Here is a 26,990-nt window from a genome sequence, read left to right as displayed (position 1 = left end):
CCCGATGAATAGACAGCACTCTATCTCAAGTCAACGCCGCCTATAAAGCTGAGTCTTGCAACCCGTTGGCCTCGGAGTCCCAATTCAAAGCCTTGCTCACCATGGACGAGAAACCGAGCGAACTGGGCGAGGCCAGTACTTCAATCCCACTTACAATATGCTAAGGGCCTGCTCTTAAGTGTGCAGGCAGCGAGCCTGACTCGGAGGAATGTTATTCTTGCTAAGATTGATTTCAACAATTTCACCAGCGAAACTTCAGTGCCATCCGGACCTGTTGATTGTATTGTTAACACCGAGTATGCTACCTGATATTCCTGTACGCCATGCTATACATGAAACAGGAAGGCTGGACGCTCCAGTAAGATATATACAGCACCATGAACGGATACAAATTAGATCTTCTTGAGGAGATGCAAAAGATGGATTCATTTCCGAAGGAAGGGTTGCTTGAGCAAGGCAGCCGAAATCCGCTTGTAGTCTTCAAGTAAGAGGGACACATCACGGAGAGTGAGGTCATTGGCATCCTGCATCTGGAGGAAGCGTTGGATAGGAGGATTAATTTGGGATGAAGACAGCACGTTTGACGGAACCTCTCTCGAAGTGAAGGATGCTTTCCTCTCCGAAGAAGGCGATGGGGTCCCTCCGGGAGTGTCAGGCGTCCCACGCCCGAAGTTCCGGATCATTCCTGGAATATGGTTCAGCGGGTTGAGGGTATTTCCAAAGTTCCGCATCGATTCTAATGGTGCAGGAACAAAGGATGAAGAGCCAGCTGGGGTACCCTGGGGTAAACCAGCGACCGGCTCGTCTTTCACGGATTTTCTGGAGCTGCTTTGAGTCCTGGCACTGTCCACACTTCGGTCACGAGGGGTTCTTTGACCGCTGACTAGACCCAAGAATGTATCTTCAGCCTTAGAGCCAATTCTCCCTCAAGTGAGGCCGATCATTGAGGGCTGGGTCTCTTGCTACCCCGTCATCCTGGACATGCTTGTTCGGATCTGCAGAAACGGGAGACGTGACCAACCGTCGGGCTTCCGCTAGCGTCTTTGGTAGAACTGGCTTACCCCCTTCACTGCCAGGCAACTGGCCAGACTGTAATTCCTTGAGACGGCCAAAGAGGAAATTGAAACTGCTATCCAATGTCGCGCCGATGTTTTTGAGTCCTTGGTCCGCGGTGTTACGCACAGCATCGTTAGCAGCACCAAGCACTTTTGATGGAGGCTGAAACAGGCTGTTCAATCGCTGCTGAGGCGTGCTGGATAGTTGAGTCCTAGGCAATGTCTCGGATGCAGCATCTTTTCCGGTTGGCATGGAAATCTCCGCTGCAGAGGATTCTGTCGGCGTGACTGATGAAACGGGCAGCTCTTTGGGCGGTTGAAGAGATTCGGGCTTCTCGACAGAGCCAATTGTGTCGTCGCCAGCGCTTTTAAGTTGCCCTTCTTGGAGTTCATCCGCACGAAGCTCAGAGAGATCAACGTTTTCCAAGAAGCTGATTGCTGCCTCCAGATTAGTCAAGCAGTATGCGGTTTCCCCATCGATTTTACTCGACGACCGGAACCGCTGTATGAAAAGTAGATTGCTGATGATATTGATGCCTTCCGGGGGACATGTGATAAGAGAGTAGATCAAGGTTGGTAAGATCTCATCGGCAGAGGAAGATGAGGGGAATAGCTTTGTCAACGCATCAACTATCGCCTTGTGAGCAGCAGCAAGGTGTTGAAGCTTTCCAAGAGGATATTTCTCTTTATCCATGTTGGCAAGACAGTCCCGTGCAACAGAGAGACATTCATCCGCTGCTTTCCGTTTTTCCTCGTCGATCGCATCCAGATCAATTTCGATTCCGAGATCCTTCAGATTGATCCCAACCAAAAGCAGAGCTGCTGTTTTCGAGCGCAACTTTTCATCTCTGACTTCGTCAAGCGTGCTTTTGTGCCGCCATATCTTATCATAGATACTCTCGCACGCTCTGCGCTCCACCGCTTCTTCCAAAGCCACGCGCTTTGACGCCAGTTGTTTTCGCGCTAGCCTCTTCTCTGTAACCTCGGATGCTGTAAGCATTTGTCGGCTGGGGGTGCTATTCTCTGGATCATTCTTGGATTTTGATTGTAAGGGACGATACGGTGAAGGATCGCGGTTTATCCGCGAGGCTAAAGCAGAAATATGCGTAGCGATGTGCGATTCCGCTCGTACATAGAATTCTTGGAAGCGATTGGATATCTTTTCGATGGTTGGCGGTGAGGAGTGTACTTTAGCACCGAGGGACTTGACAAATCTGGATAGCGAGATTAGCGTTATTTCAGGAACATCCACAGAAGACAGATCCTCACCGGTCAGTCAGACTGATCAGCTCAATAGGCAACTCTTCCTCTTGTTCCTGAGCATGCCGTGACAGTACCGAGACTTCCTCGCCCTGCTGACTATCGTCCAAGTCGGGGGTGCTGGTCTTTTCAAACACGTCGGGGCCGACATCTTGACCCTCGTCGGCTCCAGACAACGGTATAGGGAGGGCATCTGGGTCCACGCTCTCCGTTATTGCAACTGACTGAACCGTCTTTGACCTGGAACGAGAAAAGGGGCTTGGGTCGGAGCTGTCCATTCTGGGAAATGAGCGAACCGAATGTAAGGTTGGCTTTCCTGGGCCATTGTCGGAAGCACTGGGCGACATGATTCTGTTTCTCACAGCGATTTACTCAACTACCCGAACCGCGGCGGAGTTCAGGTGATCCGGCTTTTGCAGATCACGTCACGGATGGGGAAACGGCTTGATGGACGAGGGGAAGTATTCGGCAGCTCGGGAATGCGTTAGGCGTCTGAGGGGAGCATTGTTGCGAATGTCGACCGTTCAATCGAGGCCTGGAGGGGCGATGTCAGGTGGGAGGAAGCAGAGGGAGTAGTTAGTCAAGGTGGTATCATCTTTCTCGAGGATAACGTGGGACCGCGTACGACATCGGAGTCACTGTCACGCGTTAACTCCGATAAAGTCACGTGGGGCCTCCGCACTGCGTCACCGCCGCCTGATAAGCATCGCCTCGGAATCCCTTGTCCCCAGCACATCCCTCCCTCACTTGACTCTTCTCTTTCTGTCTGTCCTCATCATGAAATCACACCAAGGCCATCAGAAGAAGCGTCGGATGAGAGAGATGGGCTTCTCAACGCTCCTTCTGGGGGCTTCGCTGTTGCTTCCCGTGTCCGTCTCCGCCTCAGCGCCTCCATCTATATACTCCCGTCCTTACGATTCGTCTCCTTTTCTCTCGCCTCAGATCCCCTTAGAGGACCTCTCCTCGTTATCTGGAACACATGAATTTGTACGTTACCTGTGGGCTCCTGCACCTCCTCATATCCAATACTGATGCTTATCGGCCTAGACACTGCGTCACATCTTCCACCGCGGAACTTATCAGCACCCTGACCTTCACCGACGATTAGATATCCAACCCCACACTCAACTTTGGGTCCTGTCTGAAGATGGTACTGATAAGGAAGCCGCTGAATTCGACACTCCACTGATCGCTTCATCCCATCCCGTCACCATCCAGCGACTTGCCGATCGACGCCCTTCGGTCATTGAGGAACACTTGCTTGCTGCGAGGATGAGCGGATCGGCATCTGTGCTGTCGGAGTCCGACTGGGTTATGGATACTTTGGCTGGGCCTGATGTCACCGACAAGAATAGCGTTCTGACTTTCGCAAAAATGACGGCAAACGACTACATCCAGGAGCCCGACACCGAGGATTGGCAGGATATCCACGGTCGATTCAATTATTCATCGAGTTTCGGTTGGCAGACGGATGGTCTAAGAGGTCATATTTATGCGGACAAGACGAATAGCACTATTGTCATATCCTTGAAAGGAACTTCGCCGGCACTCTTTGATGGCGCTGGAACAACCACGAATGACAAGTTGAACGACAACCTGTATTTCAGCTGTTGTTGCGGGCAAGGAGGCTCGTACTTGTGGCGTCAAGTCTGCGACTGCCAGAAATCGGCATTCACTGCCAATTTGACCTGCATAATTGAAGCTATGAACGATGAGAACCGCTATTACCGTGCTGCCCTCGACCTATACTCGAACGTCACAGAGCTATACCCGGATGCAAATGTGTGGTTGACAGGTCATTCTTTGGGCGGCGCAATGACCAGTTTGCTCGGCCTGACATATGGCCTACCGGCAGTGACCTTTGAGGCAGTTCCCGAAGCTCTCCCTGCAGCCCGGCTGGGTCTCCCGAGTCCTCCAGGCCATGATCCAAGATTGCCTCAATCGCGCCGATACACAGGTGCCTACCATTTTGGGCACACAGCGGATCCTGTCTACATGGGGACCTGCAATGGAGTGAGCTCCGTCTGCACCTGGGGCGGGTATGCGATGGAGTCTGCGTGCCACACTGGCCAAATGTGTGTATATGACACTGTGGATGACAAGGGCTGGCGTGTGGCAATTGGGACGCACCGTATCAAAGCCGTAATAAGCGATGTCCTTGAGGTCTACGACGATGTGCCCCAATGTGCCCCGGAGGAAGAATGTTACGATTGCGAACTGTGGAAGTTCTTTCGCAGCAACGGCTCTGAGCACACCACCACGACCACGACGACAACGACAACGACTACAACTCCCCCTTCAACAAGTACCTCAACTTGCAAGACTCCCGGTTGGTGGGGCTGCCTTGACGAAAGCACTACGACAACTGCCACCAGTACGAGCACTACTAGCACGTCGACGACCACATGCAAAACCCCTGGCTGGTTTGGCTGCAAAGACCCCACGACAAGTACAACTGCGACACCGGAACCATCCCTCACCACAACCTTACCTCTCATGACCTCCACGACTTGTGCTCATCCTGGATGGTTTGGATGTCGCGATCCTACCAGCCCTACGTCGACGCCTACCCAAACGCCTCCGCCAGGTGACACAACCTCGTGCGAGAGTCCGGGCTTTTTCTGGGGCTGTTGGGATCCCAAAACTACCAGTGACCACCCTATTACCACGCCGCCCTAATACCACTGTTGGCACCTTTTTCTGGTCTGAAACCCGTATCCGGGCCTGCGTCTTTTTCGAACTAGAATGAAAAGATCCAGCCACCCTCGTTATCAGATTCAACCTCCTTACAACCATGCATATGACCGTCTACGAATTCTTATCACTATCTGTTTTCCAAGCGGGTGCAGGCTTTGGCGTTTTGGATATTACTGATCTCTCTTTTGTCGGAATTGTGTGTCTAGGTAGAATTTGGAAGCCTTTCATTGACTTAGATTATTTGTATTATGCTCCATACTAAAGCCAGAACGTTTATATAAACTGCAATATACCGTACACCTTGGATATCGTATATGCCCGAAAACCATACTTGTAGTCGAAGATCACTTCACATTCATCAGTTCATGCGTGATTGTTTATCAAAAGCAGGCTATCAAATGCAAAAGTATATTTAGTTTACAAGCGAGCACGGGCGGCGCTGACGTTGGCCTCAGTAGCCTTCTCAATGCGAGCACCGAGATCAGGGTTGACTCGACGGAACATGTCGTATGTCGCCTTGCGGACACGCTCGTGGGCGCCGCAGAGGTGGACAGAGACGTTGTGAACGAAGGCATCCTGCTGGCCGGGCTGACGGCCCAGGACCTGCCAGAGACCGTTGGCCTGAACATAATCTTCACTGGTGACGGGCAGCTGCTCGACGACCACGGAGCCAGCCCACTTCTCGTGTTCCTGGCTGGCCTTGACGGGCTCGTAGCGGATGGGACGGAAGGTAGAGGGGTAGTTGGGGTTGGCACCGTAGTTGCCGTGAACGTTCATGTAACCATCACGGTGAGTGGGGTTGAAGGCGCGGAGAGGGCAGTTCACCGGGATCTGTTCGTAGTTGCCGCCCAGACGGTGACGGTGGGTATCGGGGTAGGAGAAGAGGCGGGACTGCAGCACGGGGTCGGCGGAGGGCTCAACACCGGGAACCATGTGGGAAGGAGAGAAGGCAGCCTGCTCGACCTCGGCGAAGTAGTTCTGAGGGTTCTTGTTCAGGGTGAAGCGGCCAAAGCGACGCAGTGGAACCTCGCTCTGCGGCCACACCTTGGTCAGGTCGAAGACATTCCAACGGAACTTCTCGGCCTGCTCGGGGCTGAGGACCTGCACGTAACAGGTCCAGGAGGGGTACTCGCCGCGCTCAATTGCGTTGAACAGATCCTCGGTGTGCCAGTCGGGGTTCTCGGCAGCCAGGCGGGTGGCCTCCTCGTTGTTGAAGGTCTTGTTTCCTTGGTCGGTCTTGAGATGGATCTGAACGTAGTTGAAAGTGCCGTCCGGCTTGATCCACTTGTAGGTGTGGCCGGAGTAGCCGTTCATGTGGCGGTAGGAGTAAGGCGTACCACGGTCACTGAAGAGGTGCATGATCTGATGGACGGCCTCGTGGTGGGTGGAGAGATAATCCCAGAACATGGTGGCATCCTTCAGGTTGGTCTGGGGGTTACGCTTCTGAGTGTGGATGAAGATGGGGAACTTGGCCGGGTCGCGAAGGAAGAAGACGGGGGTGTTGTTGAAGACCCAGTCCCAGTTGCCCTGCTCGGTGTAGAACTTGACGGCGAAGCCACGGGGATCACGGGCACTGTCGGGGGAACCCTTCTCACCACCGACGGTAGAGAAGCGCACAAAGGTCTTGGTCTTCTTGCCAACACCCTTGAGCATGTCAATGGTGGTGATGTCACTGATGTCGTCGGTGACCTCGAATTCACCGTAGGCACCGGCACCCTTGGCGTGGACGACACGCTCGGGGATTCTCTCGCGGTCAAAGTGGGCCAACAGATCGATCAGGTGGAAGTCCTGAAGGAGCAGAGGACCATTACGACCAATCCGCTGGGCGGCCTGAGGGTCAAAGACGGGGCACCCATTGGAGGTAGTGTAGGTGGGGGTTTCGTTGTAGCGGTAGGTCTCTAGAGGAAGGGAATTGGAGTTAGAAAGGATACGTAGGGAGCGTCAGTGAAGATGGACATACTGGGCTCGTCGTCTTTGGCCATGATGGCGGTGGTTTAGTGGGATGAGTAGAGGTGTGGAGATGAGAAGAGGAAGAAGGACGGAGCAGTTGGGGGAGGGGATGCGGGGATTAAATAGAGGACTGATGATAATACTCGGTAGTAACAAGAATAATAGTAATAATCCTGATCGAGGTGTACCTGGAAGTACCTTCCATAATTCTATTTCTCCCATCAAGAATTGTGGGTCCGGAAAAAAAGAAGAAAAAGAATATACCCTCCTCTCGTCCAATAGTAATGTTAATTTTCCCGGATGATGATCTCATGGATCCACAGACAGCCAATCAGAGCACCTCTGGATAGACTTCCCAAAATGGATTTCTGAAAATACGTAAGTAGGTAGAAGTAGAGCATATGTCGATTCTTGGAGTTGTGAAGAGAGCGAAGTCTCAAATATGGATACTACTATTCGAACTGTGGGAGAAACCCATGAAACGCTCAAGTAGAATGAAGCTGTATCCCAACACCCCGCACCTTAATCCCAACAGCCAATCAAACCCAGTTCTTTGTCAGACACGGCCAATCCCGATCCTCCTCACCGCGGATCCCCGTCATGCGTGCCTCAGGCTGTCCAGCATTGATGAATCTCATTTCTTTCAATCATAACACCGATCTTGATTGCCAGCTGATCCTTAGTCAGTGGACCAGCCCAGACAACTCTTCTAGAATTTTCGGAGCCTGACGCTTACCATTTCAGCCTCATTAGGGCCATTCACTATTGCTCTTCTCGCGGGGAGGACTACAATGGGGCCCGGCGCAAGTTTTGCCTCTTTCGGGAAACCAATGGCGGGCTCTCTCTTCTCTAGATCTCTCACTTCTATTCTGTCTTGGGGCATTCAATCCCTGATACAGAGGAGACGTAAAATCAGGACTGGGGCTTTTCGTGGCATTGCACTCTGCCCCCAACCCCCTAACTGAAATGATACAATTACAAGTCAACCTCACCTGCTGATTCCAGTCCCGGGTGGACATGAAGCTACTCAGTACGGAGTATGTACAGGCCGACTTTCCGAGAGACTTGGCTTAGCCAAACCTCTGACTTCGGAATTGATCCGGAACCGGCGGGTGTTCTCTATGTCCACGGAAAGCCATTCCGCAGGGTGATGCTGCATCGGATGCTGAAAGATCGGCCCAGAGTCACATCTTCCAACATGTTCGACTGACCGAGGAAGCTAGTCTCTCTAATTTAACTACAACATCCTTCCATACACTAGATGTATTATCAGCCACCGTCCCTTTCGCGTCCTCCTTGTTATGTTCGGCGGGGCCCTCGGCGGAAAGCTCCGCCCTCCGAAGCGGACTGCCGGCGGTTGCAGATAGATATGAAAGTGGGAGTAAGGTCAGTAAGATTGAGGAGGGAGACGAGTACCTAAATTCTTGAATCCCTCTGTATTCGTATAATGCTGGAATAAGTGCAGGGGACCCTTTTTTTTGACTGATTTCATGCCTTGTGCTTCAGGTTGTCGCAGGAGTCTCAACCGATCAGCTGAGATGTAGTTGGTAAATATATGACTCGGTTTAGAGTATCGGCAGATCAACAAAGACTTAATAAGATGCTACTACCTTAAATCGAGCACGTTTGACAGCTCTAGGTCACACTCAGAGTCATGCTAAGACCTCCAAGTCCGGAATGATCGTGGAGCCTATTTACTCTTCCTATCTGCAGCGATTGTCTGTTTGAAAATCAGGTTGTTTGCAGGAAAGTCCTTCCCCGGCGGAAGAAAAGTCCAGTGTCAACCTCTGTTTCTACCTTGACGTGAAGGAATTGATAGTTCAGATGCAAACCAAACATGAGGGACTACCAGCATCGGACACCTCACTAACAGATGGAGGCATAGATAACACAGAGGGAACAATTTGAAGTAGTCAGAGTCATAAAGCTTCTAGGATTTCGGCGTGATATACTGGCAGGTTTGGTAGAAAAGTGTTTACTGTGCTGAATGGCGTCAGAATGATCCGGTTTACAGTGCGCTTCTTGCAGGCCGATAGGGCTGACTGTTACAATCAGTAAGTCTATTCTACACCCCTCGTATATTGGAGGACTTTGAAAGAGGTAGTTTAAATTGGGTTGTGGCTTACCAGATCGACTGGAAAACAGAGTGCTTGGCCAATGGTTGACTGTCGGTACAAGGTGGCTTATCCTACATCAGCCTCTGCAATGCAGTCGTTCATAAAGTATTGCCCACGAAAAGCCTGCTATTCAATCTAGTATTAAACAGGGATTTTATATGACGAGCTGGGAGGATAGGGGCTCTTGTGTTGTGGATGGAGACATTCCAGCGAGATGGATGCACAGATATGCAAGGGGATGCGTGGACGTGAGTATGGAAACCCTAATTCAACCTCAAGTCAACCAACCCATCTATCGCAGAACAAGTTCTATCCGGCTCCGCACTAGGGAGAAGGAAGAGAAAATCTTTTCCCTTCGAAAACATTCGGCGTGATCAAGGAACCTGACCCAGACATGGCCAAAAGGATCCAAAGGATCAAAAGGGGGCCTGGAAGGTTGACACCAGACCCGATTGATCTCTAGCAAGCCCTCACTAAGCCGAAAGGACACAGGGAACCGTCCGACAAGAGAATCGAGAATGCGTGAGGACCGGCTAAAGGCTTGGCTGATCTGCTGTAGCCCGTGACACACCGGATGTAACCATTCCCACCCCCATTCTTCCCCGCAATCCGCAATCCGCAATCCGTCGTGGACGTTCCTCTTTCCACCTCCACGAGATCTCCTCTGCTCTAGCCTCTTCATTCGGATTCTAGACACTTCCTGGCCTTCTCATTGTGTGTTGACGCTGTTCCTGACCATCCAGGAGAAGTGGGGGTGAAAAAAAAGAGGGCCCTGGCAAGACCGCCCCGCTGGGCCATAAATTTTCTGTCCCACCCGCTCAGTCTCTTTGCCCTCCATCCTCGTCCCTCTCACCACCTCGTGTGCCCCCTCTTTACCTGTCCTCTCCCGTCCTTGGTATCTTTGCGTCCACGGGCCCAACTCCTACGCTGATGGCTTCCGGAAAGGCGCAGGACGCCATTGCGTCGGTCGAACCCACGACGCAAGCCCCTCCGGCCGACTCGCAACCCCGACAAAGCTCGGCCAGTTCGGTTGCGAAGATCGTCCAGAATGCAAAAGCCGCTACCGACAAGGAGCAGCGGATGACCCTGTTACAGGGCATCAAGCTCTACCCCAAGGCCGTTGCGTGGAGCGTTCTGATCTCGACTTGCATTGCCATGGAAGGTTACGATATCAGCTTGGTCAACAATTTCTACGCATTCCCCCCGTTCAACCGGAAGTATGGTGAACTACTGCCCGATGGATCCTACCAAGTCCCGGCTCGCGTATGTTTCAATTCCTTCAACCCGCAATCTTGACCTGTGATTAACCCTAGAACAGTGGCAAGCAGGTTTAAGCAACGGCGCCTATGTCGGAGAAATTATCGGTCTCTTGTTTAATGGTTGGGCTTCGGAACGGTTCGGATATCGCTACACCATCATGGCCTGTTTGGTTCTCCTCACCGCCTGGATCGCCATCTTTTTCACCGCCCCCAACGTCCAGGCCCTCCTGGCCGCCGAAATCCTCGCCGGTATTCCCTGGGGCGTCTTCCAAACGCTGACCATCACCTATGCCTCCGAAGTTTGCCCCGTGGCGCTGCGTGGCTATCTCACCACCTACGTCAACTTCTGCTGGGGTCTTGGTCAGTACCAACTACCAGACAACTAGTGCAACTTTAGACGCTAACATGCACATAGGTCAGTTGATTGGTGTCGGCGTGATCAAGTCCATGATCAACCGCGACGACCAGTGGGCCTACCGAATCCCCTACGGTCTGCAATGGATGTGGCCGCTGCCCTTGTTCATCGGCATCTTAATGGCGCCGGAATCGCCATGGTGGCTCGTGCGACGAGGCCGCACGGAGGACGCCAAAAAGGCCTTGCTCCGCTTGACCAGCGTCAACCGCGACACAGACTTTGACGCCGACGAGACCATCGCCATGATGGTGCACACCACCGCGTTGGAGAAGCAGATCACGACCGGCGCGAGCTACTGGGACTGCTTCAAGGGCACCGACAGGCGGCGCACTGAGATCGTCTGCATGGTCTGGGCGATCCAGAACCTCAGCGGCAACTCCTTCTCCAACTACTCGACCTACTTCCTCGAGCAGGCCGGCCTCGACGCCAGCAAGGCCTACGCCTTTGCCATGGGCCAGTATGGCATCAACATGGTCGGCGTGTTCGGCGCCTGGTTCCTCATGACCGTGGGCCTGGGCCGCCGCACCCTGTACCTCTACGGACTGTGCGGGCTCTGCGTCATGCTGCTCGTCATGGGCTTCCTGGGCCTGGTGCCGCACGCCCACCGCGACCAGGCCTCCCTCGCCACCGGCTCCATGATGATCGTCTGGGCTCTGTTCTACCAGCTGAGCGTCGGCACCGTGGCGTACTCGCTCGTCGCCGAGCTCTCCACGCGCCGCCTGCAGATCAAGACCGTCGTCCTCGGCCGCTGCCTGTACAACGTCGTCGCCATTATCTGCGGCGTCTTGACCCCGTACATGCTCAACCCCGGCGCCTGGAACTGGGGCAACTACGCCGGTTTCTTCTGGGGCGGCATCTGCTTCCTCTGCATTGTATATACGTTCTTCCGCGTGCCGGAACCCAAGGGGCGCACCTTTGCCGAGCTGGACCTGCTCTTCGAGCGCAAGGTCAGCGCTCGCAAGTTTGCGGACACGCAGGTCGATGTCTTCGATGAGACCATCGAGAGCAGCGCCTTCCAGCAGTATCAGTCCCAGAAGCCGGCTGTGATGGATGCGTCGCAGTCGGAGAAGGTGCAATATTCATGATCATCCCATCGCACTGGCGAGTGTACTATTACTACTGGACATATCTTAATATCATGTACATAATCTTACTAATATGAGTGACGCTGTTACGCCATGAAGTGCTGTGCTTACTGACATCAGACAGAGAGTATAGACATTCTCATTAACCTGGCTCCTAGGTATCTATCCAAATCTACGAATACCCTACTCATGCGACCACTCGGGCTTCTTCTTCTCGGCAAACGCAGTCATACCTGTACACAAGAAGATCAGCACCGCCCAACCATCATATCAGCGCAGGGGAGGAAAGAAACATACCGATCTTCTGATCCTTACTTCCAAACAACCCATGGAACAGGCGTCTCTCATACTCCACACCCTCCCTCAGCGAGAGCTCCTGGCTCTTGTTGACAACCTCCTTGCCCGCGACGACCGCCACACGACTGTACCCAGCAATCGTCTCGGCCGTCTTGAGGGCCTCCTCGAGGAGCTCGTCCTTTCCGCCGTCGACAACCTTCGCAGCGACGCCCCACTCGCCGGCCTCTTTGCCGCTGAAGTTCTTTCCGGTGAGAATCAACTCCATCGCCTTGCTCTTGCCGACGGCGCGGGTCAGACGCTGCGAGCCGCCGGCGCCGGGGATGACGCCGAGCTTGATCTCGGGCTGGCCGAAAGTAGCCGACGCGGTGCAGTAGATGATGTCGCACATGAGGGCGAGCTCGCAGCCGCCGCCGAGGGCGTAGCCGGACACGGCGGCGATGACGGGCTTGCGGATGTTGTTGGCGAGGTGTGACCAGGGCGCGATAAAGTTGTTCGAGTAGGCGGCGGAGAAGGTCAGGGGGGCCATTTCTTTGATGTCGGCGCCGGCTGCGGGGGTTTAGTTTGACCTTATAATTGTAATTATGAGCGGAGGGATGTGCGTACCGGCAAAGGCCTTTTCACTGCCGGTGATGACGATGGCGCCGATGTCCTTGTCGGCGTCGTATTTGGAGAGTGCATCGTTGATTTCGGTGAAGAGGGGACTGGACAGGGCGTTGAGGGCTTTCGGGCGGTTCAATGTGACTGCAGAGTAGAGTGTGTAAGTATGCGGCTTGCGGCCTTCTTATTCCTGAGAAGTGTGCGGCAACAAAAGGAAACTCACTCAGTCCAACGCCGGGTTTCGGGGTGGAGGTGAGGATATGCTCGTATGCCGAGGTAGCGGAAGAATAGGGTCTCGCGCGGGAGAGGAAAGAGGTCAAGGGGACGGCGGTGCGGGAGGAGACGAGACGGGAGCACTGTCGGGCGAACATGATGGCAGAAGTAGTCAATTGACGACGTACAGATGGGAGGGAGGATGCAGAGGGAAGTTGATGGTGAAGTTAGTACCCCATGGATGGGGGGATGTTTATGACGCTCCCCGCAGCCGAAAACAACCGCTCTGTTCCGAGGCAAGGCGCGCACGTGACTGTTGCCTTCCAGTCCTCCGTTTATACCTAGTTTATACCTAGTAAGTAATTCAATGCCGAAGCTCTCATTGCAGTAGATTCCATATAATAAGGAAAGGCCGCAGATAGCATGAAGCATTGGCACACTGGTTTGTCTTGATGACCTATATTGTTGCTCTTATCCTTCCGCTCGCGGCGACTCAAGTACTCCGTAGCAGATGAATGCCCTCTGAGCTGAATACAATACCTCCAATTCTCAGTCCTTTGCAATACCTGGGCTGGACCTCTGCACAGAGCCTTATACTGAATGTCTTGATAGCAATCATGGTCAGGGGTTTGATAATTACTCCGTCCAACCTGGACCGATGACTAATTATCTATCACAATCACGTGATCCATGTGGCTGGTGCTCCGAATCGGGACTAGTGCCAGGTCCGTCCGCAGTGGACACTTTTCATGCGCCAAACACGGACATTCACTTATCTTCGATCCCATCCCACTCTCTCGGCTGCTGCTTTCTCCCGACAACTGACTCAGTGTATCGGCACTGCGGAGGAAGTCCAGTTACCTTTGACCTCATCTCTGTCGGACTCTCTCGATCTGTACCCTTCACCCGACACCATGGACGTTCCTGAGCCTGAACAGACTCCGTTCACGGCGGTCACCGCGCAAACTTCGAAGCTCGCCAGGGTAAGTCTGTCTCTATCATGCGACGCATCAAGGCTCCCTTTAGTCGGCTACAGAATCACTAACTGGTGGTGCTGCAGCAATACCAAACGTACCTTGACGCCTCGACCCCGTTCACGGCTTACCGTTGGATCGGCACCGTTGTTCTGCTCCTCGTCTTCTTCCTGAGGATTATCCTGGCTCAGGGATGGTACATCGGTACGTGCATATATATCCTCCTCCACAGGATCCTCAACACCCAGGAGACGTCCTCAATGGCGCGAACAACCTGAAAGTACCCAGCCCCGAACCAAACTGACAGTAAACCAAAAATAGTCGCCTACACTCTTGGCATCTACCTCCTGAACCTCTTCCTCCTCTTCCTGCAGCCCAAGTTCGACCCCTCCCTCACGCAAGATGAGGGCCTGGAGGATGGCGACGCCGCCGCCAGCCTGCCCACCAAGCAAGATGACGAGTTCCGTCCGTTCATCCGCCGTCTGCCGGAGTTCAAGTTCTGGCACTCCGCCACCCGCGCCATTGCCATTGCCTTTGTCTGCAGCTGGCTCAGTGTCTTCGACATCCCCGTGTTCTGGCCCGTCCTGGTGGTCTACTGGGTACTTCTGTTCTGCCTGACGAGTAAGTCTCCGATGCCGTGGGCGGTTGGGCAATTGGCTGACGATTTTTGTGTTGCAGTGCGACGACAGATCCAGCATATGATCAAGTATCGCTATGTGCCTTTCTCCTTCGGAAAGACCAGATACGGCCGCTCATAAACGACCCCACCTACCTGTACGATGTCCAACGACCCTCCGTGCACGTGTTCATGGCGCGGTGTTGGCCGATCCCTTCGGAACGCCTGTACCCTCGTCGCTATGAACTCCTTGTCTACGCCTTGATCTTTGTTGTACCTATTTCGTCCTTCCACCCTCCTATGGCGTCCGATGCAGTCGATGCGAAGGGGTGCGAGGAAAACGAGAACCAATTTAATTACTTTTTGACGACCGGCCGTGTGACTCGACTTCATGAGCTCCTACTATCTTTTCCCTGTACAGAGTTTTAGTCTTGTTTCCATTCTCTTGCGTTGTTTATCCTATTGTGTTCATTAGAGTGGACCGAGGTGTACGGTATGACTGTACGTTTTACTGCAATAGACCAAATTGGTGAAGGGTTCTCTGATGATAATCTTCGACCGTCGGTTCCGAGGAGACTTTTTGGGTCTATATCTTCGCCCGTATATACAAGTTTAGGATCACTTGGAGTAAGCCACAGGTCTAATCACAACATCTAACCTCGCCAATTTACAAAGCACGACTAAATAGCAACATCATAATAACAATGCTGAACGATTCATGTCATATCTCCAGATGATCCACGCTCGACCGCTTGCTACTGCTATCGCTCAGCGATAAGGAGGAAATGGATCGATCAGCAGTGGGTCGCTCGCTCTCGATCTCTTTCGTCTTCGTACAGATCCAGGTCGACGCGTACATGTTTACCCTGCAGAAGTCAGTCCTGTTCCAATCAAACGTGCAGAAATGTTGCTACTCACCGATCAATGCAGGTTCCCGGGAACCGGGCGCCGACACGACGTGCCGTGAATCCATTCTCTTCGAAATTCTTCACATACCACGGCTCGATGCTGGCGGAGCGGAGGAGAATGCGACCGCCCATTTTCAGGGCGTGGTTCAGCTTCTGTGCCTGGACTGAGGCGTCGGTACTCTCGGGGTCGAACCAGTCCATAGAATCCATGATCTGTTGATGTTAGTTTCGCCTAACTGAGAGACCCGGGCGGATACTTACAACCGCAATGGTGAGACTTCTAGGGGTGATGCGCTTAATCACCTCGTTGATCTCGTCTGTGTGGATGCGGAGACCGTCAAAAGCACCCGGGGAAGAAAGTTTCACATGTGCTTTGGGTGAGAGGTAGGCGGGGTGGCATCTGGCCATGTTAGATGGGAGGATGGGATTACAGTGGACTGGTCTTACCTTCGCGAGAACTGTCCCTGCAGACACAGGTAGTAGAAATAGTTGTCGTTGCTGATCATGGTCTCCTTGACGACGGGATCCAGCGTGTCAACAACATATTCCCAGATCGACTGGCCGCTGATGTCTTTCGCCTGCTTCATGCTCTTGTTCAGGCCGTTGCGCTTGAAGAAGTCATCGATGATCATATTGCGCTGGTTTCGGGGCACGCCGGCGGCCTTCCACGCGAACCATTCCGTCCCGACCACCGCCCAGTGCAGCGGCTTGCTCATCAACACGGAGCGGATCTTGGGCCAGATAGCACGTTGTTCGGACAGCGTCTGAGCCTCGCACAGCTTGCGCACCTGGCCCTCCAGTCCGAAGACCTTGAACAGATAGCGGACCATTTTGATGGCGTGACGGGATCCGCCAGTCTCGTAGAGACCGCGGCTGTAAGAGGAGGTGAAGATGTGAGTGTGCTCGAGCCAGTACTGAAACGCTTGGCTGGAGAGATGGGGGCTCAGCTTGCCAATGAGCAGTTGGCGGAAGTCGGCGTGTTTTCCTTCGCCAAAGATCTTCCAGACGTCACGATGACCCAGCGCAATGAAACTAGCCACCTTGAGCTCAAGCAGGTGGTTCTGGTTCGGGTTGAGGTCAACCGCGTGGACGCGGCGAGGGCTCTTCTGAAGGTAGTCAAGAATATTGTCTCCGGCGCTGGTGATGGCCAGGATCACATCGTCGTGCTTGATGTTGAGCAGCTGGTGGTCCACGCGAGGATCTTCCCAGTTGAAGGCGTAGATGTACTCGTTCTGGAACTGTGTGTGTTTGGGAAGCAGGTCGTTGTAGAAGATCCGATAGTGGTGGTTCTGATAGAAAGACGAAGGAAGAGGGAGGTTGGAGCCCAGGTTGACAACAGCCGACTCGTACGCTTTGGACCGGACTTCTTGAGTGCTTGATTCGATGGCTTTGTCCATCTCCTGGCGGTGTTTGGCAGGCGACAGGTATGGAGACTCAGTAAACGAGGCATCCAACTTCTCGATGGCGTCTTGACCAGACTGGGCAGATGAGATGTCTTTGGCGCAGCCGATGAAGATGTAATAGGGGATTCCTCCGAGAAGATAGTTTCTTTCACTAGCGGAGATGACGGTTCCAAAGCGGTATTCGAGATAGTCCCGACGAGCCGCTTCGAGGCTAACACGGTCGACGTCAAACCACGCACGCCAAAACACACGGCTGAGGTAGTTGACGTGGCGGTTGAAGGCGCCACCGATGTAGTTGCGGGAAGAGACATCCACGATGCTCTGGACTTGGATAAGGTTAGCCGTCGAACATATACTCTATCGCGAGGACGTACCGTAGAAATCGCACACTCCCAGCAGACCTGAAGGCTTCATAAGAGAGGTTAGGGAGTCGACGACACTGTAGTAATCTGCGAAGAGTCAGCCCACATTCGACTACTCACTCAGGTAATGTCGCTCACCTGGAATCATTGACAAGCTGTAGCTCATGGTGATGATATCTGCACCAGCATCTGTCGCGCGAGGATCCACGCTGCTGTCCGGCAGGCGAAACGTTCGAGCATCCTGGCAAACCACGGAGATATTTTTCCATCCCAAGCGTTGGAAACGTTCACGGGCAACTTCGCACAGTGAGGGAGAGAGGTCAACCAAGTAGACCTGGGAGAAGAACTTGTTGACGGGAAGAAACCGGGACATGGCTTCGATGTTGTATCTAGGTTCCATTAGGACGCTGCGGGGATAGTTGATCAAAAGTCGTCGGCGCTCACCCGGTGCCTCCTCCAATCTGTAAGGGTTAGGATTTGGACTTGTTCACGAAAGTGAGAGGACACTTACGTCAACCCAGATGGGCTTTCCAGCTTTGGTCTCTTTGTTTTCTACCTTGTGCTTGAGTTGAGCAGCGACGAGACCCAGCATGTCCTCTCGACCACAGAGCAGGCGTTTGCGAGTGGCATCATATACTCCTGCCTGGATCGGAACTGGTCAATTGGAGAGTATCAGAGCTGAATGAGGTGGAAGACATACCTGGGTCTTGTAGAAGCTTTCGAGAGCATCCTGTTGGCTGTTGCCACCTTTCTCATGGGGCTTGAGAAAGGTCGCGTAGATAAACTTCAAGTACGTGAACACGCCACTGTCGTAGTTAATCTTGTTCTTTTGACCGGACAGGAATAGGACGACCGCGACGAGTGCGCAGACGAGGAAAGCGGCGCCGGCGATGTATACATGCAGGGGATCCACGGCGCCCAATATGGACGCAATTGGAGTGGGAAGAGTACTCATGGCGTATGTCTTCTCCAGATGTGGTGGGAGAATAGAGTCGTACGACAGACGAGGAGACAAGAGATTGAGGGGTCGAGGGGCAGAGCGTCTTCTTCTATCAATTGACTCCAGGACTTGGGGGATCATCAGAACGCCCCACCGTCACGGCAAGATACTCTCGTGAGGCCCTATCAGGGAGACACATGGGGCCCTGTAGACATTGGAGGCCACAGACAGCCAGGGGAGGGAAGCCGATCCCTCTGGGGGAAGGAACCATTGGGTCGAGGAGAGCCACGAAGAGGATATCCGAATTGAGGAATGATGATGCGGACGGAAAGTATGAAAGGGAGTTGAAGTTGAAGTTGAAGTTGACGATGGACAAGTGAGCGTCTCGTCTGCCCCCATGTGGTGGTCCTGCTCCCGGCCAATCAGAGGGCGGTATTCCGGCACACCTCCATCTCATTCGCCGAGAGCCATCTATACAGACACTATACCTATTTACTACTTATATGCTACTAGTATGAGAGTCATAATCTATATTCACATTCTATACTCTATGCTCTATGCTCTATACTCTATGTAGATAGTCTATCCTCTATTCCATGCAGTCTATCCCACCGCTCCTCAATGCACCGTTAGACCAGACCGATAATGAACCGAACAAGAAATAAAAGGGATGAGAAAAGAAAAAAAGTCTTCCAAAGAATGCCAATCTGACGAATGCCAGATGATCTACTCCGCCTTCTTCGACGCCTTCGTCCGCAGCTTCATCAGTCCAAACACCAACGCATATCCACTGATCGCGAAGATCACCGAAATCCCCGCATCCCGCCAGCCATAGTAGTAGTCGTTGATGTTCAACGTCGTCAGGAAATCGCTTCCCTCGCGGTACTGGCACACCTTGCAAGCCGAGGTGGCATCCGGGTTGGTCAGGTTGATACGCCAGCCATCCCCACGTATGTAGTCCGCCAGATACTCCCCGCAGGTGCCATTCGTAGGATCAAAGAAGGCGAACTCATCCGCGTTGCACGTCACCTTCGCATCCCAGATCCCAAAGGTCAGCATGCCCGAGACCACATAATTGAACGGATTCAGCCAGTACAGCCAATACTTCCAAAACACGTTCAACTGCGTATACGGCACGAAGATACCGCAGAACAAAACCAGCGTACTGATAATCAGAGGGTTCACCAGCGCGGCAAAGGTGGGGTTTGGTGCGTACGCAGCCACGAACTGGCCGATGCCCGTGTAGATGAACTCGTAGATGAGCATGATGAAGAATGTTGCGCCAGCCTTGTTGGAATCGTGTGGCAACTTGACGCAGTAGTACCAGCAGAGGAAATACAGAACTGCGCACACACAGAGATATGGGAACTCAGACACGATCAGCCCGATCACGAATGACACCCACGAGTACATCTTGGATTTCTTTTCGCGAGCGTCGTAGATATCGCGCCGTTGGATGAACAGTGGTTGAAGTTGATTGATCACACCAGGGGCGACGAAGACGAAGTTGAATATAGTGAACATTTTCAAGTTAAGAGCCGACACGCTGGGTCCGACGCGCCAAAACGAGAATCCATTCAGTAGTGCGGAGATAATGTGCAGCATAAACTTGTTGTTCACATAGTTCGTGTTGCGAAAGAGCGCGATGTTCATGCGGCGGGTCACGATTTTCGTCTGCTCCCAGAGTGACATCGAGAACTCAAAGCCATCGTCGACCGTTCCCGGCGGTTTGGAGGCTGCGTCCTCGACCATATGGTCGAGTTCCTGGAGCATGCGGGTATGCTCCGGGGACTCGAGCCAGACCTGGTGCCAGTCCATATGCTTCACACTTTCGATACCTCCAGTGACCACGTCAATCATGAACTCCGCGGGATTTGCCTCAACAGGGCACTGCGCTCCATATTTGCCAAAGTACTCCTTAATCGTCTGTCCATTCTCGCCGATGTCCCCAAAGTACACGGTTTTGCCTCCCCGAGCGAGGAGCAGAAGAGTGTCAAACTGGGCGAACAACTGTGCGGACGGTTGGTGAATAGTGACCAGGACAGCTTGCCCAACATCAGCAAGCTTCCGAAGAAATCGAACTGTATTATACGCAGACTGTCCATCAAGACCAGAAGTAGGCTCGTCCAAGAAGATCAAGATACTCGGCTTGGACACAAGTTCAACGCCAATAGTCACGCGCTTTCTTTGCTCGACACTAAGACCGTTTCCAACAGTACCAATCAGGGTATCCGCAAGGTCATGGAGCTCCAGGAGATCGATGATAGTATCGACATACTTGAGTTTTTCTTCCTTAGGCGTGGTGCGTGGCTGGCGCAGCAGTGCAGAGAATTCCAATGCTTCTCGGACAGTAGCATACGGCTCATGAACATCCAACTGCTCACAGTATCCCGCCATCCTTTGGAACGAGACAGGCAATGGACGCCCATCGACAAGAATAGATCCATTGATAGTACCCTCGGTTTTTCGCTGCGCCAGCACATCGAGCAAGGTCGTCTTTCCTGCGCCCGAAGACCCCATCAGGGCCCCAAGCATACCCGGCTTAACCCACCCATGGACATTGTCCAGCAAGAGGCGGTCACCAGTAGGGGTCTTGACAGTGTACTTCAGATTTTTCCAGGTGAAAATAGACGTGTTGCGGGTGAGGTTGTCGTCCTGAGCAGTCGATTCACCCGCCGCCGGCCCTCGAGTCTGTTCCTTCTCCTTGACCTGGGACTCCTCGTCGGCAGCGCGTTGATGATTCTTCAGCTTCTCACGGGGAATCAGCAGAGCTGCGCCACTGCCAGCTCCGGCGTTCCAGAAACATGTGCAGACGATCGTGGCCACCGCGAAGAAGCCCCACCACGCCCAAACCACACCGTAGTTTCGCCAGAGTTGCGAGTGTTTGTAGTGCAGCGATCCAAGGTATTGATCACCGGTCACATAGTCTGCTCCAGGCAATGCACCGCCGACTCCGGCACATGCTTTGTTGGCTGTACCAACATTCTCATAGCCGGGTCCGCTAGGGATCAGGTTGTTACCAACGCAGGGAATGACCTGATCATGGAACTCGTTGGACAGGGCAGCCTGGAATGCGTAGGCAAAAGGATTTGTGTAGTACAGTTCCAGGAACCAGTTCTTGATGTGGGGTTTGGGGATCATGTAACCGGCATACATGACGATGCCCTTCACTGCAGTTCCAGAGATCTTTGAAGCAGCTTCAAAACTGCTGAAAGCAGCGCCACAGAAGCGGAATAAAGCAGTGATACACTAATTTCAGTCAGTATGAACATGACGCGGGATGGAGGATGAAGCTCAGTTAACTCACCAGGGTTGTGGTGAAGAGGATAGCCCAGAATGTAAAGAAAGCAGCTGCATCGACCTTCAGACCAACCATGAAGTACATCACAATAGCGAAAATCGTGCACTGAAACAGGAGGACAGGGAAGTCGGCAGTGATTTGAGCCAGGCAGAATGCGGCAGGGTGATAGAATCCAAATCCTTTATGTTTCACCAGAACTGGGCGCCCCTTGAAGGACTCGGTGACTTCAGACATGGCGACAATACAGTTATACAGAAGGGAAAAGAACACAGCACCACCCTTGGTAAAAAGGCCCGCAGTCGTATCCGGGGAATTGTAGAAGCAGGATCCCGCAATCAAGGCCATGCTCAAAGACAGAACCTGTTTGATCAAGAAAGTGGACTTCTCACCCCACAGGATCTGGTACTGACGGATCGTACAGGCCCAGAGTTGCGTACCAAAGCCCGTAGTAAGGGTAGTGTTCTTCGGTAGGTACTTGGCCTTTTCGAAGGCGACGGACTCTTTGAAGTCTTCTGTTCTTGCTTTCGCAATCTCCGAGTTGGGATAGTCGTACTCCGATATCATGTGAGTGTACAAGGGCGAGTTTTTATATTCCGCCAGAATAGCATCGGCGTTTCGGGGGAACCTGTGTTCGTGTCCAGGCCGGATTTTTCTCTCGGTAGGGACCGTCACACCAGTCAAATAGTCTCCTATATTAGTTGATTAGCACTGTCTTTCCGCAGGTCACGAGTGAAGATCAGAGGTTTCTCACCTATATTGGCTCCATCGCTATACACAAATCCCAATTCCTCCATGAATGGTTTCGCTGCCTGTGCCGGTCCATAATAAATTTGTTTGCCTTCGTCCAGGACCAGCACTTTGTCAAAGAGATTGTAGATACCATTTCCTGCCTGGTAAAGGGTGACGATCGTGGAGAGCCCTTGGACGTCGGTCATAGCCCGGAGAGCTTTAGCCCATTCCAAAGCAGTACTCGCATCAAGACCTCGCGTACTGTTGTCCCAACAGAAAACGGAGCCCTTGGTGGCAAGGACTTCAATAATGGACACACGCTTTCTCTCACCACCGGAGACACCACGAACAAATTCATTTCCGACTTTCGTGTCGGCCGTATGGGCGATCCCCATAGACTCCAAGAGGAAGCGTTTGGTTTCGGCCGTATATTCCTCCACGGACTTCACATCATTGGGCAGGTGAGACGGGACCTTCAATCTTGTAGCAAAGTCCATGGTCTGGCCGACAGTCAACCGGGGATAGAACAGCTCTTCTTCGGTGTTCATTACGATCTGAGACTGGTATTGGACCGCTTCTTCGTGCGTCATGTTTCCAAACCGCACATCACCCCGGATAGTGTGATATCCTTTCCGCCGGTTGGTGAGGAGCTTGAGTAAGGTAGTACACCCCGATCCGGGGCGTCCCAAGACCAGAAGCATTTCTCCCGGTTTCACACAGCCATGACTGTCAGACAGTATTGACTTCATTGGAGGCTTTCGACGCCAGTCCTTGATCAATTGAGGAATGTTGAACTGGGAGAAGAGGTTCTCCTTGACAGCGGCTTCGGCGGCGAGGACGTCGACGCTTAGGTTCTCCCACGTCACGCCGAGCTCCCGCCTTTTGAATCCAGCGGCAATTTCGCGTTCTTGTTGTTGGATCACTTGTGGCGTCATGTGCCATTCGGCGGCATCTTTGCCCGGGGTCGGTGTATTGTTGGCATGAGGAGCGGCGAGGGTTTCCGCACTGGACGCTTCGCGGATGTTGAGGTTGGGCACAGCCAGAGTCTCATAGCTTTTTGTCTCTGGCAATGGTGAACTCGAGAAGTCATCTGAAGTGTCGAAGTTTTTCTCCATGGTGATTGAATGTGGCTGAAGGGGGGAAACTGCGCAAAAGAGACACCACACTCACAACACCTTGGATGACCCCTCCAGTGGGTGTACATGGCGTTTTATATGCATCCTTATCGGGTATGGAGCGAGATACCCGGTGGCTTTCCTGATGAGTATGCTTGGCTTGTTGCGATGCTGAGCCGAGTACCCGTGGGTGGAGTACTGGCAGCAACGAGGGGCAAGTGATAGAGCCAAGATGCCTCGTAGTTATGGTAGAATATCGCGCAGAAGATAAGGGAAGCCACCGGGTATCGGCTTCTGCTGTCTTGATCGATGGTTGAAAAGTGGGTTGGCAGTCCACGTTCGTCCCACTGCGTGTTTCACAACGCATTAAAGGTCGATAGCTGAGCGTGTAATAATAGCACCTGCGGGGCAATATTCTGAGCTCTTCAGAAGCTATTGGCACTTTCTCGTGTTGAGGTCTTTAGGTCTTTCCAGCAGGTGGGTATAGAGGCAGTCCATGCGGACTTGTCTGTAGGAAGCCATTATGCAAGACTGTACCCCCGTCATCATCGCCATGCGGTGCTATCAGGTACGGCGTCAATTAGGATCAATTAGGACCGACTTTCGGGACGCCTACCTAGGCCTAAGCCTAAGCCTTACCAGTGGTTGACAGCCGGACAGGAACCGGCACCGAGAGAGTCGGGAACCATTATCAGATCTCGTGGCGTAACCGTCGCCTTCCGGCTGGGCGATCCCGATTACCCGGCCTGCCAGTTCATTTTATTTGGATTTATTTTCACCCGGTGGATATTATGTACTCCTACGTTTGACTGTGCATAGGTCTAGAATCTATAAGTGCCGAGGCCTCTGCCTTTCGAGCAGTTTTGCCTAGGCTAGACTGTGGTGTAAGGACAAGCCGGAACAGCATCCGCGAGACCAGACAGCCCGTACTCACATGTGCTAGAATTGTTGGGTGTAAACAGATCTGCCTGGGATTTGAATTACCCTTTTCCATTACGATATTCGGTTTTCTGATTGATCTGGGTTATCGACAAGTGAGTTTCCCGCATGAGTCCCAGGGGAAGATGGTAGCTCTATGCACCTTTATTTCATAACATCGGCAAAGGTCCCCTCCCCTTTTTACTTGGTGAAATGCTCTCTCATACCTAGGTTGTGTCAGATTCCTGTTTAAGGGGGAGTGGATCTAAGAAACATCACTGGATGCTTGGTAATGCATGTGAAATCGCCCCGATTATCTTGGGTCTCGACAGGGTGGACTCCTAGAACGCACAAGCCAGAGAGAAGACCCTGAATGAAATTTGACTCTCGTTCATTATAGCTGCCTATTCCTTATTGAAGGCCAAGAGTTACTCCAGTCCACAAGTCTCAGTGTCGCTGCAAAGCACGCTAGGTAGTCACATTTCCTAGCCCTAAGTTGAAGCACTTCTCATTCGGGGATCTTCACAACAGCCCGTCCATCAATCTCAGATCGTCCAAGTCGCTGCAGTACATCCTCAATGCTGTTAAAGTCAAAGCACTCAATATGTGCCGTCACATCCCCGGCCACCGCCATTTCCATCAATTCGTCCATCTCTTTCGCGGTGCCGGCCGAATTACCCACAATTGTCAAACCTGCGTGAATTTTAGAACTCTGGTGCTCTGAGACCGAGGTCCACATATCGCTCTCACCTTTGACGATCATATCAAATGGCGTGGCTGGCAACCTGAACGGTACGCTTGGGATTCCAACGCAAACAAGTACCCCTAGCCTGCGAAGGAGGCGCATACTTTGCGTGTACGCTGGTTCGCTGTTAGCTGTGCAAATGACAGCGTGGGCACCCAATCCCGAGGTAAGCTCCTTGACGCCATTCTCGATATCGTCAACCTTGTAGTCGAAGAAGCGCGTAGCCCCAAGGGATAGGCACAGCTGCTTCTTCTTCTCGCCGCTGGGTATATTGTCAGAGCTAGTTGTGTCTGTAGAGAGTATGTCCGGTACCTATCAATGGCAATGACCTTTAGTCCTTTCTTGACGGCAATCTGAATGCCCCTGAGGATCGTCAGCTAGGTTTCTAGGGTCTGAGACGCAACCTACATATGTCCCAGGCCTCCACCGGCTCCGGGCAGAACGATCCAATCCCCAGGACGGGTCTTCGTTTTCATGATAGATGAGTACATCGCAATGCCGGCTGTCTATGCTTAGCTCTGTTATAGTGTATTTCGTACGTTGTGTCGAACAGACTTACCACATAACAGCGGTGCTGCCACATCCGGTGCTAATTCGGAAGGAATCTTGGTGACATGGATGGCAGGGCTGACAATATATTCTGGATCGGTCAACATCTCGTATCAAGCTTAAGTCGCAAGTTAATGCCTACGTTGAAAAGTACCGGGGACATTCTAGACGGTGTCAGTCAGATGGCACTTCAAAGATATATATTGTCGAGACTTACTGCACCGGCGTTTTTCTGATTGGGACATGCCGTGTTGTTGACGGCACAAATCTCACAATCCAAGCAAGAGCTGTAGAGCCATCTGCAGAGATTCAGTCAGTAACAATGTACCTTCGCGTGTAATCCTCAAGGAGGAATCGTCTCATGGCCTACCGGATGCCCACTCTCTTGCCAAGCCAATCCTCCTCGTCGATACCACTCCCCACTAGAACAAGATCATGGTTAGGCCGTTCAAATGGCCGAGGCTGTACAGTGCAGACATCTCCTCACCTTTGACGACTCTGCCCACCCCCTCATGACCCGCCACATCAGTCAACATGGGGGTTTCCCCGCGGACACTGTGGACATCCGAATGACACACCCCGGAAAATTCCAGTTTGACCAACACCTCTCCCTCTGCAGGAGACGGAACCGGATAGTCTGAGCGAATCTCGATCTTGACGTCCGGAGATGCTCCGGTTGATGGGAGGGCTGCGGCTATCTGGGTCTGGGGAATCTCCATGTTGAGGTGGGGTTACGCGATATGGGAGGAATACGACGAAGCTGGCTCTGTATTCGAGAGGGAGGAGGTTAACATCGAAGAAGGCATTAGTCAAGGAGTGACAGTGGACTAGTTAGTTAGTTATAGTTAGTTAACTAGTTATACTTCTGGATTATATAAACCAACCTGGGACTAGGACAAACTGGCCCCTCCGCATCAAGCAGCCCGATATCTACGGGGATCGGCGATAGAAGAATTGATAGGTGGACTGATAATGATAGGCGTCACGAAAGATAGGGATTAGTCGTCCAGCCCCTGATTGTGCGCAATAATCTGCGGAGTATCGTATCTTTTCTATCTAACTTGGTGAAGGTCGACTCGATATATTTATCCTTGAGCAATATCGCCCTTCACACTACCTTTTGACACTTGACTGTTACGAAAGCACGGCTTTGACGGAGCGCTGATGCGTTACTGTATCAATTTCAGGGTGGTCTGGCACCTGTCGCTAAGTCTAAAGGAGTTTCCCCTGTCACCCAGAACCAATCGTCTGAATCATGTATCAATTAATGTATTATGCTAAATCCTCACAGCGTCGGTCAAAAGGTATACAGTATAAACGACATGAGCTCTACTAGGGTAGTAGAGCATGAAAATAAGACAGTGGTGTTGTAAAGGGGTTGAAGGCATCTCAGATGCAGTCACAAAGCATGTCCGAGTCCTTCGCAAGACGATCAAAGAAACTATATGAAAGAAATCTATCGCATGACACAATGGCGCCTGCGCT

General features: G+C 52.5%; 9 protein-coding genes across 9 annotated transcripts; 3 read left to right on the top strand and 6 right to left on the bottom strand.

Annotated features, from left to right (window-relative positions):
- Positions 1 to 425: 425 nt before the first annotated feature.
- Positions 426 to 2,593, bottom strand: ATEG_01489 (VPS9 domain-containing protein; the record flags this gene model as incomplete). The annotated part of the gene is made up of 3 exons (XM_001208854.1): positions 426 to 883; positions 1,062 to 2,269; positions 2,325 to 2,593. The coding sequence occupies 3 exons, from the start codon at positions 2,591 to 2,593 to the stop codon at positions 426 to 428; spliced, it is 1,935 nt and encodes a 644-aa protein (XP_001208854.1).
- A 499-nt stretch (positions 2,594 to 3,092) lies between these two features.
- atg15 (triglyceride lipase ATG15) lies at positions 3,093 to 4,994 on the top strand (the record flags this gene model as incomplete). The annotated part of the gene is made up of 2 exons (XM_001208853.1): positions 3,093 to 3,302; positions 3,363 to 4,994. 2 exons carry the CDS (start codon positions 3,093 to 3,095, stop codon positions 4,992 to 4,994), a joined length of 1,842 nt encoding a protein of 613 aa, XP_001208853.1.
- A 435-nt stretch (positions 4,995 to 5,429) lies between these two features.
- Positions 5,430 to 6,994, bottom strand: fgaCat (catalase easC; the record flags this gene model as incomplete). The annotated part of the gene is made up of 2 exons (XM_001208852.1): positions 5,430 to 6,910; positions 6,973 to 6,994. The coding sequence occupies 2 exons, from the start codon at positions 6,992 to 6,994 to the stop codon at positions 5,430 to 5,432; spliced, it is 1,503 nt and encodes a 500-aa protein (XP_001208852.1).
- Positions 6,995 to 10,009: 3,015 nt separating this feature from the next.
- ATEG_01486 (putative MFS alpha-glucoside transporter) lies at positions 10,010 to 11,838 on the top strand (the record flags this gene model as incomplete). The annotated part of the gene is made up of 3 exons (XM_001208851.1): positions 10,010 to 10,342; positions 10,398 to 10,698; positions 10,754 to 11,838. The coding sequence occupies 3 exons, from the start codon at positions 10,010 to 10,012 to the stop codon at positions 11,836 to 11,838; spliced, it is 1,719 nt and encodes a 572-aa protein (XP_001208851.1).
- Positions 11,839 to 12,390: 552 nt separating this feature from the next.
- On the bottom strand, positions 12,391 to 13,103 carry echA (enoyl-CoA hydratase echA; the record flags this gene model as incomplete). The annotated part of the gene is made up of 4 exons (XM_001208850.1): positions 12,391 to 12,409; positions 12,522 to 12,681; positions 12,739 to 12,876; positions 12,956 to 13,103. 4 exons carry the CDS (start codon positions 13,101 to 13,103, stop codon positions 12,391 to 12,393), a joined length of 465 nt encoding a protein of 154 aa, XP_001208850.1.
- Positions 13,104 to 13,859: 756 nt separating this feature from the next.
- On the top strand, positions 13,860 to 14,677 carry ATEG_01484 (Rer1 family protein; the record flags this gene model as incomplete). The annotated part of the gene is made up of 4 exons (XM_001208849.1): positions 13,860 to 13,928; positions 14,006 to 14,123; positions 14,241 to 14,540; positions 14,598 to 14,677. 4 exons carry the CDS (start codon positions 13,860 to 13,862, stop codon positions 14,675 to 14,677), a joined length of 567 nt encoding a protein of 188 aa, XP_001208849.1.
- A 579-nt stretch (positions 14,678 to 15,256) lies between these two features.
- ATEG_01483 (class I SAM-dependent methyltransferase) lies at positions 15,257 to 18,163 on the bottom strand (the record flags this gene model as incomplete). The annotated part of the gene is made up of 8 exons (XM_001208848.1): positions 15,257 to 15,401; positions 15,454 to 15,656; positions 15,705 to 15,843; positions 15,891 to 17,172; positions 17,221 to 17,295; positions 17,347 to 17,659; positions 17,720 to 17,851; positions 17,909 to 18,163. 8 exons carry the CDS (start codon positions 18,161 to 18,163, stop codon positions 15,257 to 15,259), a joined length of 2,544 nt encoding a protein of 847 aa, XP_001208848.1.
- Positions 18,164 to 18,874: 711 nt separating this feature from the next.
- ATEG_01482 (uncharacterized protein) lies at positions 18,875 to 23,293 on the bottom strand (the record flags this gene model as incomplete). Its single annotated transcript, XM_001208847.1, has 3 exons — positions 18,875 to 21,397; positions 21,456 to 22,138; positions 22,201 to 23,293. 3 exons carry the CDS (start codon positions 23,291 to 23,293, stop codon positions 18,875 to 18,877), a joined length of 4,299 nt encoding a protein of 1,432 aa, XP_001208847.1.
- A 1,426-nt stretch (positions 23,294 to 24,719) lies between these two features.
- ATEG_01481 (zinc-dependent alcohol dehydrogenase) lies at positions 24,720 to 26,224 on the bottom strand (the record flags this gene model as incomplete). Its single annotated transcript, XM_001208846.1, has 9 exons — positions 24,720 to 24,961; positions 25,061 to 25,218; positions 25,269 to 25,319; positions 25,365 to 25,458; positions 25,516 to 25,596; positions 25,648 to 25,669; positions 25,723 to 25,804; positions 25,876 to 25,927; positions 25,993 to 26,224. 9 exons carry the CDS (start codon positions 26,222 to 26,224, stop codon positions 24,720 to 24,722), a joined length of 1,014 nt encoding a protein of 337 aa, XP_001208846.1.
- Between the last annotated feature and the right edge of the window lie 766 nt (positions 26,225 to 26,990).

Source organism: Aspergillus terreus, genomic scaffold (genome assembly GCF_000149615.1).
Source record: "Aspergillus terreus NIH2624 scaffold_2 genomic scaffold, whole genome shotgun sequence".
NCBI classification, from domain to species: Eukaryota; Fungi; Ascomycota; class Eurotiomycetes; order Eurotiales; family Aspergillaceae; genus Aspergillus; species Aspergillus terreus.
The sequence above is the reverse complement of the archived record's forward strand: the minus strand, read 5'-3'. Positions and strand labels throughout refer to the sequence as shown.